The 15,775-nt window shown below is 44.7% G+C and overlaps 1 protein-coding gene across 2 annotated transcripts in view; it reads left to right on the plus strand.

The window, feature by feature from the left end:
* LOC137646053 (protein FAM91A1-like) overlaps positions 1–15,775 on the plus strand; it is a 243,008-nt gene that overhangs the window by 88,357 nt on the left and 138,876 nt on the right. For both annotated transcript variants that reach the window (XM_068379206.1, XM_068379207.1), the window contains 2 exons: positions 335–494; positions 1,318–1,469. In XM_068379206.1, coding sequence (XP_068235307.1) covers positions 335–494; positions 1,318–1,469 — 312 coding nt within the window. The remainder of the gene's footprint in view (positions 1–334; positions 495–1,317; positions 1,470–15,775) is intronic.

A 15,775-nucleotide genomic window follows, 5' to 3' on the forward strand; every position in this document is an offset into this window, starting at 1 on the left:
CAAGAACGTCTGCTCCAGTTGACGGCTGAAATCAGAAATGAGTGCTCAGTAAGCAAGCAGGGAGCCAAGGCTTCCCCCCTCTCAGTAACTACCGACCATCTGTTTACACCTCATTATAAAGGTTTAATAGCCATATACTCCAGCTTTGCTGATAATTTATCCTATGTAAAGGACGAAGGTTTGCATTTGTGGCACAACAAAGTACTTTTTCTCCAATTGGGAACTTTATGCTTATTATTGTGAAATAATTGTTTTGTAAATTAAATCATCACAGATGTAAAAATGTATTTCTAGATATTTTATTGTACGTTCAACATTTGAATTGTAATTTCAGAAAAGGGTTAGTGTACTTAGAGGTTCCAATAAGTCCAAGTGATTGCATATCGGTCCCTCCACTAGAAGGTTTTGTTATGAACCGTGTCCTGGGAGATTACCTTGAAAGTCTTATGTACAAGATTTTTGTATCAATAGATGAACACACACCTGTTTCTGAGGTAAGATACCATATGATTTTCTACACTGCTTTTTTTTAGTAACTTTATTTCAGCTTTGTTGTCCCCTCTGCTTTTTTCATCCTCATTATCAGTGACTTTTTCTTGCCTATTTTTCTTTTCTTGTTGATGATTCTACCCTCCATACTTTTTTCTTCACCTCCAAGTAATCTTTTCTCTGAAATGAACAATCTGATGCAGATAAACTTGGCAAGTACATCATTGAGAAGTGAACACTTTATCTTTATATCCAGACTTTGAATACTCGTCTGGAATTCCTTTCCAATATCTTGACTCTTACAATCTTCCATCATTTAAAAGAGGTGAGGTAATATTTTAAATTACTCTGAGGCTTGGTTGCCCTTTCTTTCCTCTCTTTTTTCTTTTATCCTTCTGGCTCAGGTTGGTAAATGCTAATAGGTGGACTATCAAATTGGTATTTGAATCGAAAACCAATAAAATATGCATAAAAAATTTCACCCTTGTGGGGTTTCTGGATTGTTTATGTTGTTTATTTGATGAAAATCAATTCCTTTAATTTTGACATCCATACTTTCTTAGTCAGATTTTATTGCTAAAGAAACCACCCTTCTTCACTAATGATGTATATTGTGTGAAACTAATAATGATGTACGGTATATTGAGTGAAACTAATGATGATGTATATTATGTGAAACTTTGCAGAAGCTTTGGTTATTTTCAATTTTGATGATTTAGTGTCAAATGGAACTAGTTTGTATTAAGATGTTACATTGTATGTTTATTCTTTTTAGTTGGTAAGAGATATTAAGGAATTTTATTAAAAAAATTATATATTTTCTTTCAGCTAGCCAAAGTTCTTGAAATTGATCTAGCACTCGTTAAGGTAGCAGTATCATTATTTTGCCGGCTGGGTTTTGCTAACAAGAAAAATGTTGAAATGTCATCTTTAGATATGCATCCATCCTGGGAATCATCCATAGCTCCTTCGGCTAAAAAGTAAGTTGCATACATTACTGTGCTAAGAAATGTGTATTTGTTCCTACGTGACATAGACATACAAACCATCGTCCTTTAATAGGGAGATTGTTTCATTACGAGCTGGAGACAGTCATTAGAATTGTTCAACTAGCTGTGGAGGGTGTGAGTGAGAAGCTCCGCCCCCTCACCAGTCTGAATGCTTCCCTTTTGATTCAGCCGCTGACAAGTATGGATGAACTGTCAGCTCTTAACAAAATTTTCATTTGTTCCTAAATGAATAACAAACCATCATCCTTTAATTAGGTAGATTACTACTGCACCAGCAGGAATTTCTAATTGAAAATAGACAACAAGCAGTTATCGGAATGGTTAGGAGCCTTGCTCCTCCTGCCCCACAGTCAGTTCTCTATTCTGTTTTGCCTCGGCCTTTGTGTTGTTCGCACGTGTGTTATTGATGCTCTTCAAGCTCTTCATTCTTTTTCCTTTGCTTGTGATTGTTGATGATGAAATGGAAACTGGAAATTTATGCCTGCTGAGGGAACGGCGGCTTCTGCAACCGCTTCATGGTGAAGACGGATGTAGACCTGAACTCCCTCTGTGCTTTGCGATGGGACCATGTCTTTATGCAGGATTCCCCTTGTGCCAAGTGTCAATCATGGTCTCCGGTGCAGTGGCAGGTATATTCTTTGAAGTGGAAGAAGCTTGCTAGGCCTTCTTCTGGGTCTGACTGGGCAATGCCCAAGAAGACAATGACGAAGGTTGCTGCTGTTCTTTCTTCTGAAGGGAGTTTGTCTGCTGCTGCCCCTGTGCTTATGCCCCTACATTGGTCCCAGGGGAGTACGCTGCGGGAGTCAGAAAAGCACGGATTGACATCTGCGTCTTTTTCAGATTTTGCTGGTGCGCTGAGAACCCCGAGTATTCGTCACTTCCCTGCGAAGGCTGAAGGGACCTTTATTAATGGTGAGTTTGACCTAAAGAATGGCTGGATTTCCTTAGGTCTTTCAGGTAGGTCCTCTAGGATTTTTTGAAGAAGTTGGGTGCCAGGGTTGCCTCTTCCCCAATAACCCTGTTCTGGATATTGTTCCCGTGCCCCCAGGTGTGGAGGAGGGGTCAGAGAACCCAGCGTCTGGTAAGTTGCTTGAAAATATAGGTAAGAGTAAGTCTTTAAAGAAGGTTCAAATTAAGAATATGACCCAAATCCCTGACCCAGTGCCAGCACTCTCCACCCTTGTGCCTAGGGATCTTTAGTCTCTGTGTCCTTCCTCAGTGTCAGTGAATGTGCCCCAGTGTTGTGTTCCTGCTGCAATAATTCGTATGATTTCTCCCTCTGGGGGAGCATCGTCGTCATTGTCGATGGTTGCTCCTACCCTAACCGCTCTGCTTGTAGAACAAAGAGGAAGCCATGGCTGGATGAAACACATGCATTCACTCAGTTGAGATGCCTGTGTTTCTCCATTGACCTCATAAGAATATCCTATGGTTAGTCAGTTATTGTCAGTACGTCAATTGGAAAGGGAGGAAAAATAAATAGTCAGAAAATATATATCCATATGAATATGTTGTAATTTTAAAGTGAAGAATTTTGCATGCCATTCCTCCCCCCCCCTCCTTTAACTATGACTCCAATTCCGACTCCATCCTCTCACCAGAGGAACATGAGGAAATAGTCAAAGAGGTCCAGGAAGAACAGACATAGTTGCGGGGACCAGATTCCCCATGATACCACCTCTCTTTAAAAAAAAAAGGTGTACTGTACCTGTGTGAGGGTGCATGGTGCTGGTGTCGGAAACATGAGTTCCATTATTATTATGATTATTATTATTTTTACTTGCTAAGCAACAAACCTAGTTGGAAAAGCAGGATGCTATAAGCCTGATGGCTCCACCAGGGAAAATAGCTCAATGAGGAAAGGAAATAAGAAAACTAAAAGAGAAGTAATAAAGAATTAAAATATTTTAAGAACAGTTACAACATTAAAATAAATTTGTTCCGGCGTAAATACAACCCCTCTGCTATTTATAGGGGTATTACTTTCGACGTAGCTGAAAGACGAGCCATGATAATTTTAGTGATGGATAACTACTCCATCCGCTAGTTAGCGGGTGGGGGTTGGGGTAGACTGGCTACCCCGTTCACTCACACCACTCGGCTGATTAACCATTTTAATTTTTGGCTCTGTAGAGGACGGACATGCTGCCTTTCTCTCCCGCAAAGACTTGCCTTTTTTTCTGCTTAGTTTATTCTTTTGTGTGTTTTTATCTTATACATATATATGGATGTACATATGTATATATTCAAACATACTTGGATGTTGTTAAATAATTGTAACTTTAATTACAGTTGACAACGTATCCAGCGGTCTCCGCCGTAAGGGAGTTGTCATTGTGTTGATACTATACTCCCCTATCTTGCCACCCTTCCCTGCGTGGGTGGCCGTCAGTTCCTCAACACTCCCGTGTGTTTCTTTCAGTACTTGAGTTAAAGTTTTAACAGTTCCACTCCCTTTCGAGGAATTCTCTTACAAGGAAGGTGACTTGTTCCCCAAATAGTTCATGTTATGCAGCAGAGCTATGAATTGTAATTCATCACAACTTATATTTCCTTTTCTAACAGATAGCAGAGATGTAGAAAGCAAGGTTGATGGCTTTGGCCACTACGGTCAATGTCCTGCGCTTCCTGTGGCAGCTCGTGAGCTGCCCACCTCACTAGGTAGCACTCGTTGCCAACCTTCAACTTGAATGAGGCTTGTTGATGGGAAGCATAGAGTGCTGTCAGGAGGTTTGCCAGTAGGGGTTGAAGAATCTTCCCTTATGAGGGAGTGTTAAGTTAACCTTCCCCGGTGTGGGGTGCCCCCCCTTTCGAGAGAGAGCTTCACTACTTCAGCCGTTCAGCAACCTTCCCTCTTTCGGGAAGAATTGCTGACAGCTCGACGAGATCTACATCAGCTGTCTTGTTGCCGAAGACTATGCTTCTTCTCCTTGAACTGGGGAAAAGCAAGTCCAAGGCTCGTTCCTCCTTCAAGGGGATCTTCTCTCTCGTTTGCGAGAGATCATTACGCCTATGCTTTTTCCCATAGAGCCGTGAGAAAGCTTGTCTTAGGCGATGTCCTCCTTCGGGAGGATTTCTCTCGTTTGAGAGAGAGATTGTTCAGTGACCAACATATGCCGTACGCCTACTCTTTTTTCCCATAGGGCTGGGAGAAAACTTGTTCTAGGCAATGTCCTCCTTCGGGAGAACTTTCTTCTCGTTCGTGAGAGAAAACTTATGTTCAGCTTTTGTGTTAAACCTGCGGGTTGTCGCAAGCACTACAGCCCATCAGTCAGGCCCTGAATCTGTTTTTGACGCTGAGGAGTTTGCTGATCCATCAGGGGTGGTGGCAGAGCTTTCTCCGAAGCAGATTTTCCCTTTGGGGGAACAAGTCTCTTGTTCTCGAGAGAAGACCACCTCTGGGCATCGAAGGTCCCCCTTATGTTTGTGGTTCTCTTCCAGGGGCGGAGTGAGAGCCTTGTCTTAAGCGATGTTCTCCTTTGGGAGAACAAACCTCCCCTTCGGAGAGGGTATCTTCAGAGCTGGATCAGTCTCCCCCTCGGGCGGAGTCTGTTCTGCGTTCCTCTCCGGAGGATCGTAGGGTGGAAGGGTTGTCACCCCTCTCCATCCTGGACGTTCTCCTCCTCGTGCTGTGAGGGGACGTCTTTTTGACCCTGCTTGTTCTCCTTGCGGTGATCGTGAGCCTTCGGGTTCTCATGACCTTAGGAGTCCTTCGGGGTCTCCGTTGCGCTGGGCTTTTGAGTTCATGCGACTTGGAACCTTTGGGTTTCAATTACGTAAAGCCTTTGGGCTCTCGTAACGATAGTTACGCTGAACCTTCGGTCTCTCGTACCTATGGTTACGCAGAACCTTCCGGCTCTCGTACCATTAATCACGCTGACCCTTTGGTGTCTCGTGAACAAGGAAACTTCAGTTTCCCGTTCCGCTATTCCTTTGGGGTCTCGCAACATAGGTTACACTGAGCCTTCGGGCTCTCGTGCCTTTAGTCACACTGACGCTTCGGTGTCTTGTGACAGGGAAACTTTGGTTTCCCATTGCGCTGACCCTTCGGGGTCTCGCAACACAGGTTATGCTGAGCCTTCGGGCTCTCGTGGCAGGGAGACTGCGGTTTTCCCGTTACGTTGATCCTTCGGGGTCTCGTAACATTGGTATTGCTGAGCCTGTAGGCTCTCATGCTGAACGCTATTGTCATCGCGAGTTTTACTCTTATGAAAAGAGTGTCTTCTGACTCTCGTTGCATAGAGCGTTCACGCTTGTAACCAGTGCTACACTGAACCTTCGGATTCTCATAGCAGGGAGTTATCTCCTCGTCGCCCAATCTCTAGGAGTTCATGCGATCACGCTGAACCTTTTGTTTTCTCGTGACCTTGTCATCAAGAGTTTTACTCTTATGACAGAGAGTCTTCGGACTCTTGTCGCGCGGATTGTTCGAGCGCAGGACCATCTTGGTGCGTGCGACCATCGTCGTCAAGAGTTTTACTCAAATAACAGTCTTTGGACACTCGTCGCATGGAGTGTTCGCGCACGTGACCATCTCGGTTCACGCAACCATTGTCATCAAGAGTATTACTCTTATGACCAAGAGTCTTCGGACTCTCATCGCGCGAAATATTCGCGCACGTGATCAGCGCTACGTGCGCGACCATCTCGGTGTGCACGACCAACTCTGCGCGCGCGATCAGCGCTCTGTTGAACTTTCAGGCTCGCTCAGCCCACTTTCTGTCTTCCATCCAACAGGAGTTAGCGACGAGGTTCCTCGCTGCGTGAGTTCTGAGAGAGCGCACCATCGAGGTTCACGATCCTCTGGTGCTCCTCCACCTGGCTTCCACCTCTGGACCCAGCCCTTTTTTGCGCTGCATGATGTGACAAAACAGCGTTGCGCGTCACTTTCCAGTCGAGAGAGGGTTCTCGCAGTTTTCCATTCTAGCGGAACCAAGCTCTCCTCGCTTCGGTGGTTACCTCGTCCTCAGACAAAGTACCATCTTTTTTGGCTACAGAGGCTAACTCTCCTGCAAGGAGAGACACCCATGTGTCTCTCTAGTCTCATAAGCCTCCATCACCTCAGAGACAGCAGTCGCCCACATGACAAAACCCCAGAACCTATCCTTATGGGTAGGCCTGTGCCACTCTTACCTGCCTGGAAGCCTTCCACAGGCAAGAAGGTTCAGAAACCTGCTGAGGTTTCTAAATCCCTGAGGGATGCCTGCTGCCTAGGGGTTTCCATCTCCCTACAGGTAACTATGACATAGTTCCTTTGGGTTCTAATCATGCTTCTGGTCGCATGAATCCCAGTAGGTTCACACGACCGATTCCTGAAGTTTCCATCAGTAATCAGCGACAGAGTTCCTGCGGGTTCTCATCACAACGATCCCATAGGGTCACGCAAGATAGATTCACGATCCCTTAGAGTTGTGAGAAAGAAATCCACAAAATAAATTCAGAACCCCTAGGTTCTTGTCGTGCCGAATCTCGGTTCCCGTGATTCAGAGTTTTTTTTTCTGAAAATTTTATGGTCGACCTTCCCCCCCTATGGGATGGGTCTTCCAGCGTAGAGTGACTTGTTACATCACTCTACACTCCCAGCTGATTACTATGTCAGCTAGGCTGGTCTCGCCAGCATCAATCCTTTTGTTTTTGAATGAAGCACTGTCATCTTCCCTCCACCCTCCCACTTCAAGTGGTTGGGTTAGCAGACGGCTTGTGATCCTTTCTCGTCATCGAGAAACCCTCAACTGCCGGGATGGAAACTACCCTGGAATAATTTTTTTTTTTTTTTTTTTTTTTTTTTTTTTTTTTTTTTTTTTTTTTTTTTTTTTACATTCCAGTTCATTTCCCCTGGCAGGCCTTGTCTGAATTAGACGACAGTTTTCTCGGTAGCGAGAAAGCGTTTGATGGCAGCTCCTTCGGGTAAGCGGTCAATGGCAATCTAATGTATGGTCTTTTTGAAGCAAACCCCCAAATACGAGACTTCACCCTTTTCGGGAGAGACTCATTCCTGAGAAGCTTTACATAATTTGTACGGGTGTTGTTAAAACTTCATGAAGGCAGTAAGCCTTCCCGGCGCATGCGCTCTATTTAAGACAAAACTATGATGTTATTGTCATGAACTCGGGTTCTACCATTTGATTGAGTCACCCGCTTCCCGTCATTGTACCTTGGGTACAACGACTTACCATTTTACACGATAGGCTTCTGAGACTTTTTATTCTACCCTTACAGGGTTATTGTCTCAAGCAATTAGTTCCAAAGGAGCAGTGTTAGCTTACGTCTTAGAACGATAGCAACAGCGTGGGCAGCTTTTCATTACGTTTACGAACGTTTCAAACCCCGCCCACAGTGAACCAGACATCCTTGTCTGTGCATGAACGCTAGCTAGTCCCTCCCATAAAGAGGAGGGGCAAACCAAGGAGAAATGATCGCTTCTATAAGTGTATATTTTGTTTGAAGACATATGCGCTCTCATTCAAAAAATTACTACAGCTAATTAAGGAATGAAAAATTCCTTGACCAATAATGTTGCGATTCGTCGCACATACATGATTCCCGCAACTGGATTAATTGCAAACTTTTCCTGGAGACAGAGATTACGCATGCACTAGGGCAGTTGGGCAAGTACTTATGCGTGCAAGCGATCTTTCTGCCAATAAGGGCTATATATATCTTGCAATCAGAACTCTGTTCTATGAGGTTGTAAAACTATATCCCTTACTGAAACTAGGTTATTCAGTACATTCAGTAACAGAGTTCCTGCGGGTTCTCGTCACAACGATCCCTTGAGGTCGTGCAAAATAGATTCACAATCCCTTAGGGTCGAGAGAAAGGAATCCACAAAATAAATTCAGAACCCCTAGGTTCTCGTCACGCCGAATCTCTCGGTTCCCGCGGTCCAGAGTTTTTTTTTTTTCTGAAAACTCTATGGTCGACCTTCTCCCCCTGCGGGATGGGTCTTCCAGCGTAGCGTGACTTATGTCACTCTACACTCCCAGCTGATTACTATGACTGCTAGGCTAGTTTCGCCAGCACCGATCCTCTCGTTTTCGAACGAACCACCATCATCTAATCTCTACCCTCCCACTTCAAGTGGTTGGGTTAGCAGGCAGCTTTTGATTCTTTCTCGTGATCAAGAAACCTGCAATTGCTGGGACATAAACTAATGGGGAATAAAAACGGATTTTGAGCGAAGCGAAAAATCTATTTTTGGGTGAGATGGCCATGTCGTCCTTATGGAAGGTTCCTAATAGTAGCTTCTTAAGGGACATTTGACTACAGTGATATTCCCAGAGAATTTACCTTTAGGTCTCCAGAATTCTAACTCCTGGCAAGAATATCCTTAAATTTCTCTCAAGGATATTGCATAATATCAGGGGGCGTATTCTTGACATGCCACATAGAAATCTGCACCCCGAATAGCGTTACGCTTCGAGGGGGAAAGTGGCAGAATTAGAAGGGGAGCCGTATCAAGGTTACCCTTAGTTCCCATTCCTAATTCTGTAGCGATTTTGTACGGTGGTGTTCCCTGTTGATCTGACATTTTCGATCGATTTTCAAGGATTATAATTATGCTATCTCCAGCTTCTTTCGCCTCTGGATAGTTGAGTATTGAGTCTTTACAATATGTGTATTTTAGCACCTGTCTCACAGTGAAATTAAAGTAATTTATTGTGTTTAGGAGCTAGGCCTGTTACCGGAGGCGCCATGTGCGCTGTCGTTCGTTAGGCATGTGTTATTTAGTTAGTAGAACAACATTCCCGGTTTAAATAGCATTAATAATTTAATTATGGAAGCTATTTAGGCATTTTATACTTGTAAAGATATTTATATGCATAATTTTCCTTTTCTGTGTCTATCGTATATGTCAGAGATTCGGTGACATAGGTAACCGAGATCTCGTCTTGCCTAGGTAACCTAACCTAGGCAACATATACTTTTGACATTCCCCGGTTATCCAAGTGTATTGGTTATCAATTCATCGGAGATTGATATCTCCTAGAATTTTATATAGCCGATGCTCGTCTCTAATAGAGATTTAAGGGTAATCTCTCTTCCCTCTGAGTGTAGCCTTAGGCTACAACCCTAATGGGTCGTGCCTCGAGTTTTAATTCAGGCATGACTAGCCTAGGGTTTTCTGTCTCTTCCCTTAACAGCAGATGGCAAGTTTTGGGATTCGTTCAGAACCTCAGAGTATTTAGTCTTGTGCCGGCAGTCAGTTGGCAGGGTGAATAGTCATTCCCCTACCGGCTAGGCTGCCGGCATAGGAGGCTAGCCCTCCCTAGGCTACACTTGAAGTGGTTGTATGATACCACCACCTTCTCCCTGTGGCCTAGTAGATTAGTCCTTTGCTCGCAGACCCTAGGCTGAAGAGTGGTACACTTCTGAGGCCTAGGATAACGCGGCACTGGAACTCTGTTTCTCCCTTGTTGAGAGGTGGCTGCACTGGTGCCGTCCCCTTAACTGTATTGGCAGACCCTGGCCTGGAGAATAGAAGATTCTCCTACCGCCTAGGATTGCACAGATAATGAAATAGAGTTTCTTTAGGGTCTGTAGGTCTGGCAACATTGCTGGCTCCTTCCATACTTCACACAGGACCCTTTTCCCTCCCCCTCTGTTCTTTTATGATGGTTGAGCCATTGTCTTTCTTGAGCTTGCGTCCTGCAACCTCACTGTTGCCGGTGTGTTGCCTGGGCCGGCCAGACTCCCTCTCTGCAGCCGTTGTCAGGCTGCCTGCGACTATGCCAGCTGCAGGAAACCATGTTGGCTGCCGGTGACTATGTGTTTTACAACTGTCGGCGGCTATGGCGGCTGCCGGCGGCGATGCATGCTGTTGGTAGACATGTCATCTGTCGGCAGCCATGATGCCTGTGGGTGGGAAGTCCCTTCTGTTATCAAGGTTCTTCAGTTCTCCCTTGGACTGCTGGCCACAAGTTCTGTTGTCGGATACCGCCGGGCAGGCACAGATAGGTGTTGACTCAGCCGGAAGCACGCCGACTGTACTAGTGCTGCCGGAGGATAGCCTGCCGGCGGTGTTACACCGCCGGCGGGACCTTGCCGGCGATAGTACTGTGGCTGGATGGAAGCCTGAATGTTACATTCTCCCCTTCCATTTGAACCTTCTTTCTGGAGAAAGGCAGTAAAATTAGATTTTTACATCCTTAATTACTGTATACATACACAGTAATAGGTAGCCTTCACTCCATGCTCTCTCGCTCTTTTAGCTAGCATGCTGGATATGCCGGCAGGAACTAGCTATGCCGGCTGAATTACAGTACAGTATATGTTTATACAGATACAGTAGTCATTATATTTGCAGTATAGGATATACTGCAGATAGAAAGACTACTGTATATATTATACTAGTAGTTATTTTCCAATATATCTTGGGTATCCTTGCCCGGGTGTTTGCTGAGACCAATCCTATATTGAAAGAATAGAATTCCTTCAATATGCTGATTAGAAATCAGTTTTCATATTACCCTACAATATTAAATTTTTTAAAGGGTTGGAGGTATTACACTTCTAACCCTTAAAGGGTAGAACCCTTATCCTTGAGTCTCCCTGATCGGGAAACTCTAAGTTTTAATATTGTAAGGGAGGCCACAGCAAATAGTTTGGGTATGATACACAAATATATGTCTTTTATTCTTCCTAGTCCAGTTGGCGTCATGCTGGCTGGACTGTGCCGTCAGATGCTTGCCACAAGGGCAGCACACTGGCTGAACTATATTATATATAATTATATAGTAGCCAGTAATTTGCAATATAGTATAAAGTGCAAACAGAAAACTATAGTATGATCATACAGTAGTTATTTCTAACATATCTTGGGTACCCTTGTGCGGGCTTCTGCTGGTACCGTTCCTATATTGAAAGAATAGAATTCCTTCAATACTCCGATTAGAAATCAGTCATCCTTACCCCACAGTGTTAAGAATAAAGAGGGGCAGTGACTTGTACACTTCTCTACCCCTAGAAGTTAGAACCCTTTACTGGAATTCCCTTGATAGAGGAATCTTCTTATAGTTAATACTGAGGGGAGGTTATTTTTTACACTCTAGTTTATTTCCCCTGGCAGGCCTTGACTGAATTAGACTGTAGTTTTCTCGCTAGCGAGAAAGCGTTCGGTAGCAACTCCTTTGGATAAGCGGTCAATGGCAATCTAATGTATGGTCTTGTTGAAGCAAACCCCAAATACGAGACTTCACCCTTTTCGGGAGACTCTCGTTCCTGAGAAGTTTTATGTAACTTCAACTGGTGTTGTTAAAACTTCATGAAGGCAATAAGGCTTCCCGGCGCATGCGCTCTGTCTAAGGCAAAACCGTGAGGTTATTGTCAAAAACTCAGGTTCTACCGTTTGATTGAGTCAGTCGCATCCCGACATTATACCTTGGGTACAACAACTTACCGTTTTACATGTTAGGCTTCTGAGACTTTTTATTCTACCCTTACAGGGTTATTGTCTCAAGCAATTAATCCCAAAGGAGCAGCGTTAGCTTACGTTTTAGAACGATAGCAACAGCGTAGGCAGCTTTTCATTACATTTACAAATTTTTCAAACCCCGTCCACAGTGAACCAGACATCCTTGTCTGTGCATGAACGCTAGCTAGTCCCTCCCATAAAGAGGAGGGGCAAACCAAGGAGAAATGATCGCTTCTATAACTGTATACTTTGTTTGTGAACATATGCGCTCTCATTCTAAAAATACTACAGCTAATCAACGATCAAAAATTTCTCGAGCAATAATGTTGCGATTCATCACACATACATTATTCCCTCAACCGCATTTGTTGCAAACGTTTCCTGGAGGCAGAGATTACGCATGCGCTAGCGGAGATGGGCAAGTACTTATGCGTGCAAGCGATCTTTCTGCCAATAAGGGCTATATATATCTTGTAGTTAGAACTCCATTCTATTAAGTTGTAAAGCTATATCCCTTACTGAAACCAGGTTTTTCAGTACATTCAGCGACAGAGTTTCTGCGAGTTCTCGTCACAACGATTCCTTAGGGTCGTGCAAAATAGATTCACGATCTCTTAAGGTCGTGAGAAAGGAATTCATGAAATGAATTCAGAATCCCTAGGTTCTCATCGCGCCGAATCTCTCGGTTCCTGCGATCCAGAGTTCTTTTTTTCTGAAAACTTTATGGTCGACCTTCCCCCCCCTACGGGATGGGTCTTCCAGGGGTAGCGTGACTTGTTACATCACTATGGCTGCTAGGCTAGTTTCGCCAGCACCGATCCTCTAGTTTTTGAACGAACCGCCATCATCTTCCTTCGACCCTCCCAATTTGAGGGGTTTGGTTAGCAGGCAGCTTGTGATTCTTTCTTGTGGTCGAGAAACCTGCAATTTCCGGGACAGAAACTAATGGGGAATAAAATTTTAATTTTTTACATTCCAGTTTATTTCCCCTGGCAGGTCTTGCCTGAATTAGACGGGAGTTTTCTCGCTAGCGAGAAAGCGTTCGATAGCAACTCTTTTGGGTAACCGGTCAATGGCAATCGAATGTATGGTCTTGTTGAAGCAAAACCCAAATACGAGACATCACCCTTTTCAGGAAACTCTCGTTCCTGAGAAGTTTTACGTAACTTCAACTAGTGTTATTAAAACTTCTTGAAGGCAATAAGCCTTCCCGGAGCATGCGCTCTGTCTAAGGCAAAACCGTGAGGTTATTGTCAAAAACTCAGGTTCTACCGTTTGATTGAGTCAGCCGCATCCCGACATTATACCTTGGGTACAACAACTTAACGTTTTACACGTTAGGCTTCTGAGACTTTATTCTACCCTTACAGGGTTATTGTCTCAAGCAATTAGTCCCAAAGGAGCAGTGTTAGTTTATGTTTTAGAATGATAGCAACAGCGTCGGTAGCTTTTCATTACATTTACGAACGTTTCAAATCCCACCCACTGGGAACCAAACATCATTGTCTGTGTATGAATGCTGGCTAGCCCCTCCCATGAAGAGGAGGGACAAACCAAGAAGAAATGATTGCTTCTCTAACTGTATATTTTGTTTGAGAACATATGCGCTCTCATTCAAAAATTTACTACAGCTAGTCAACGATCAAAAATTCCTTGGGCAATAATGTTACAATTCGTCACACATACATTATTCCCGCAACCGGATTTGTAGCAAATGTTTCCTGGAGGCAGAGATTACGCATGCGCTAGCGCAGATGGGCAAGTACTTATGCGTGCAGGCGATCTTTCTGCCAATAAGAGCTATATATATCTTGCAATTCAGTATGTTACTTGGCTACTTTCCCGTAACCAGACATATGGCATTTATGTTCGGCCTTCTTATAGGCACTTCTTCCTTTCTCCCGATCGGAAGTCTTAGTCTCTCCCACAATGACTTTGATTGGAAACTTCTCATAGGCATATCTGTTCCCTAGTAGGGAACATTCAATACTTATGCTAGTTTACCAATCGGACACTGAGAAGTACAAACGTTTTCGTCCTAAGAAGGAGGAATCTCCGTTACGAACGTTTTCAACGTCCTTCAGCTGAGTTCCGGACATGACTCTAAGTCAGGTTACGCCCGTATGCTTGTCATGTTCACAGTTCGGTGTTACTACTCCGTAGCAGACTTATGCTTATTACCCATCCGACAATAGATTGAAGATATATCTCAATCTCTTCTCGTGGTTGGTTGGATGCGTTCAGCGATCTCTATGGAGATTTGCTCTTATAACATAAGCTGTACTGACTAACTGGTTTACCGTCTGGTATCGGTCTTATTCGGCCAACCCCAACTAGATTGGTGGCAGTTGGAGGGAGGACAGGCTCCTCCCCTTCATTGCAAAAACGTGCTAGTAGTTGCACGTCTCAACATCACCTCGAGATGTGTTAGATGCTATGCAACCCCCCTCCCCGTGGACAAACTGCAGATGGTGGCTGTCAGACGAGAGCTTCTGCAAAGAGGCCAATCTTCTCATCTCCCCTCTGGATCTGATGCTCTCTTCAGATGTATCAAAACAGGGATGGGGCCATATGCCGCACCAGTCCATCTTTTTCTGTTGGCCCAATTCAGAAAGGTACCAGCATTTATCTCTTAGAGAACCATCTAGCAATAGGAAGCCTCAGATGTACAGAGGACAGCTAGGTGCGCCCCTCTGCTCGCGTCAATCCTGGTACAGGAATGTGCTTGCAGATAACCTGTACAGGACCACTTTGATAGTGGGCTTCGAGTATCTTTGAATCATCTTGTAGCTAACAAAGTCTTGTCTTTGTGGGATCCCCCAACTGTGGTCATGCTCGGAACGGCCCTGAAATTCAGGCTCCCGCTCGACCGTTCCCCAGTCCCGGAACACGAGACCCACGAACAGGATACTGTATATTGCAAGGTCGGTGGGGTAGCTGAGAGGTGAACGCTTTTTCCCCCATTTGGTCTGGTGAGAAAGTCCTCAACCAAGCCAGGATAAGCAGGATCTTATCAATGACCTCAAAAGCTTTGCTAAGGCATCAAGCAGAATGGTTCCCGGACCTTCTGCAGCTCGTGACGGAGTTCCGAGGGATCTTCCTCCACGACACGATCTTCCAATTAGCCACATGCCAACAGTTTCAAAGGCCATAGCTTTGCTTCGGCTTCACGCCCGGAAACGGTCCTACACCTCCTCTCTCAGAGAGGCCTTTTGCAACGAGTTGCGGAAAAGATGTCTAGACACCTCAGACACTTCTCAGCGTCGGTCTTCTAGGCAAAGTGTTCTGTCCTTTGCGACTGATGTTGTGGAAGGGGTTCTCTCCCTTCGATACCTTTACTCATACAAAGTTTGAGATAACTTGTCCTCCGTCAGTCCTCAACCACCTCCTGGGAACGCGGTTCAAGTCCTTCAGTCCCTGAAGGACCCTCTCTATGAACCTTTATGCCTAGCAACAGATTGCTTCCTTACATGGAAGATGGCCTTTCTACTCACTTGGGCTTTGAGTTGTATGATTCATCTTCTGATGTCTCCTACTGTAGGAGACGGCATCCCTGAGTTGATTGCCAAGACTCAAAATCCGAGTGTGCTGTACCCTAGGTGCAGCCCATTCTGGATAGTCTTCGTTCGGTAACGAAGACCCTTTCAACAGGTCTTACCCAGTGAGGAGTCTGTGGTGTTACTTTAAGAGAACAACACCAGCTTGCCCCTTCAGGATCGGAAGGCTATTGAGTTTGCTCTCAATCTAGACCCTCCTCCATCCTAGGACCCAGAGCTCGTAACGTCAGTGGCGTTGCTACATCCTTGGTGTTCAAGAAACTATGCTGTGGCTCAGAATCAGGTACTGTAGGTGGGTGTGTAAA

This window comes from Palaemon carinicauda, chromosome 8 (genome assembly GCF_036898095.1).
Source record: "Palaemon carinicauda isolate YSFRI2023 chromosome 8, ASM3689809v2, whole genome shotgun sequence".
Taxonomy (NCBI): Eukaryota; Metazoa; Arthropoda; class Malacostraca; order Decapoda; family Palaemonidae; genus Palaemon; species Palaemon carinicauda.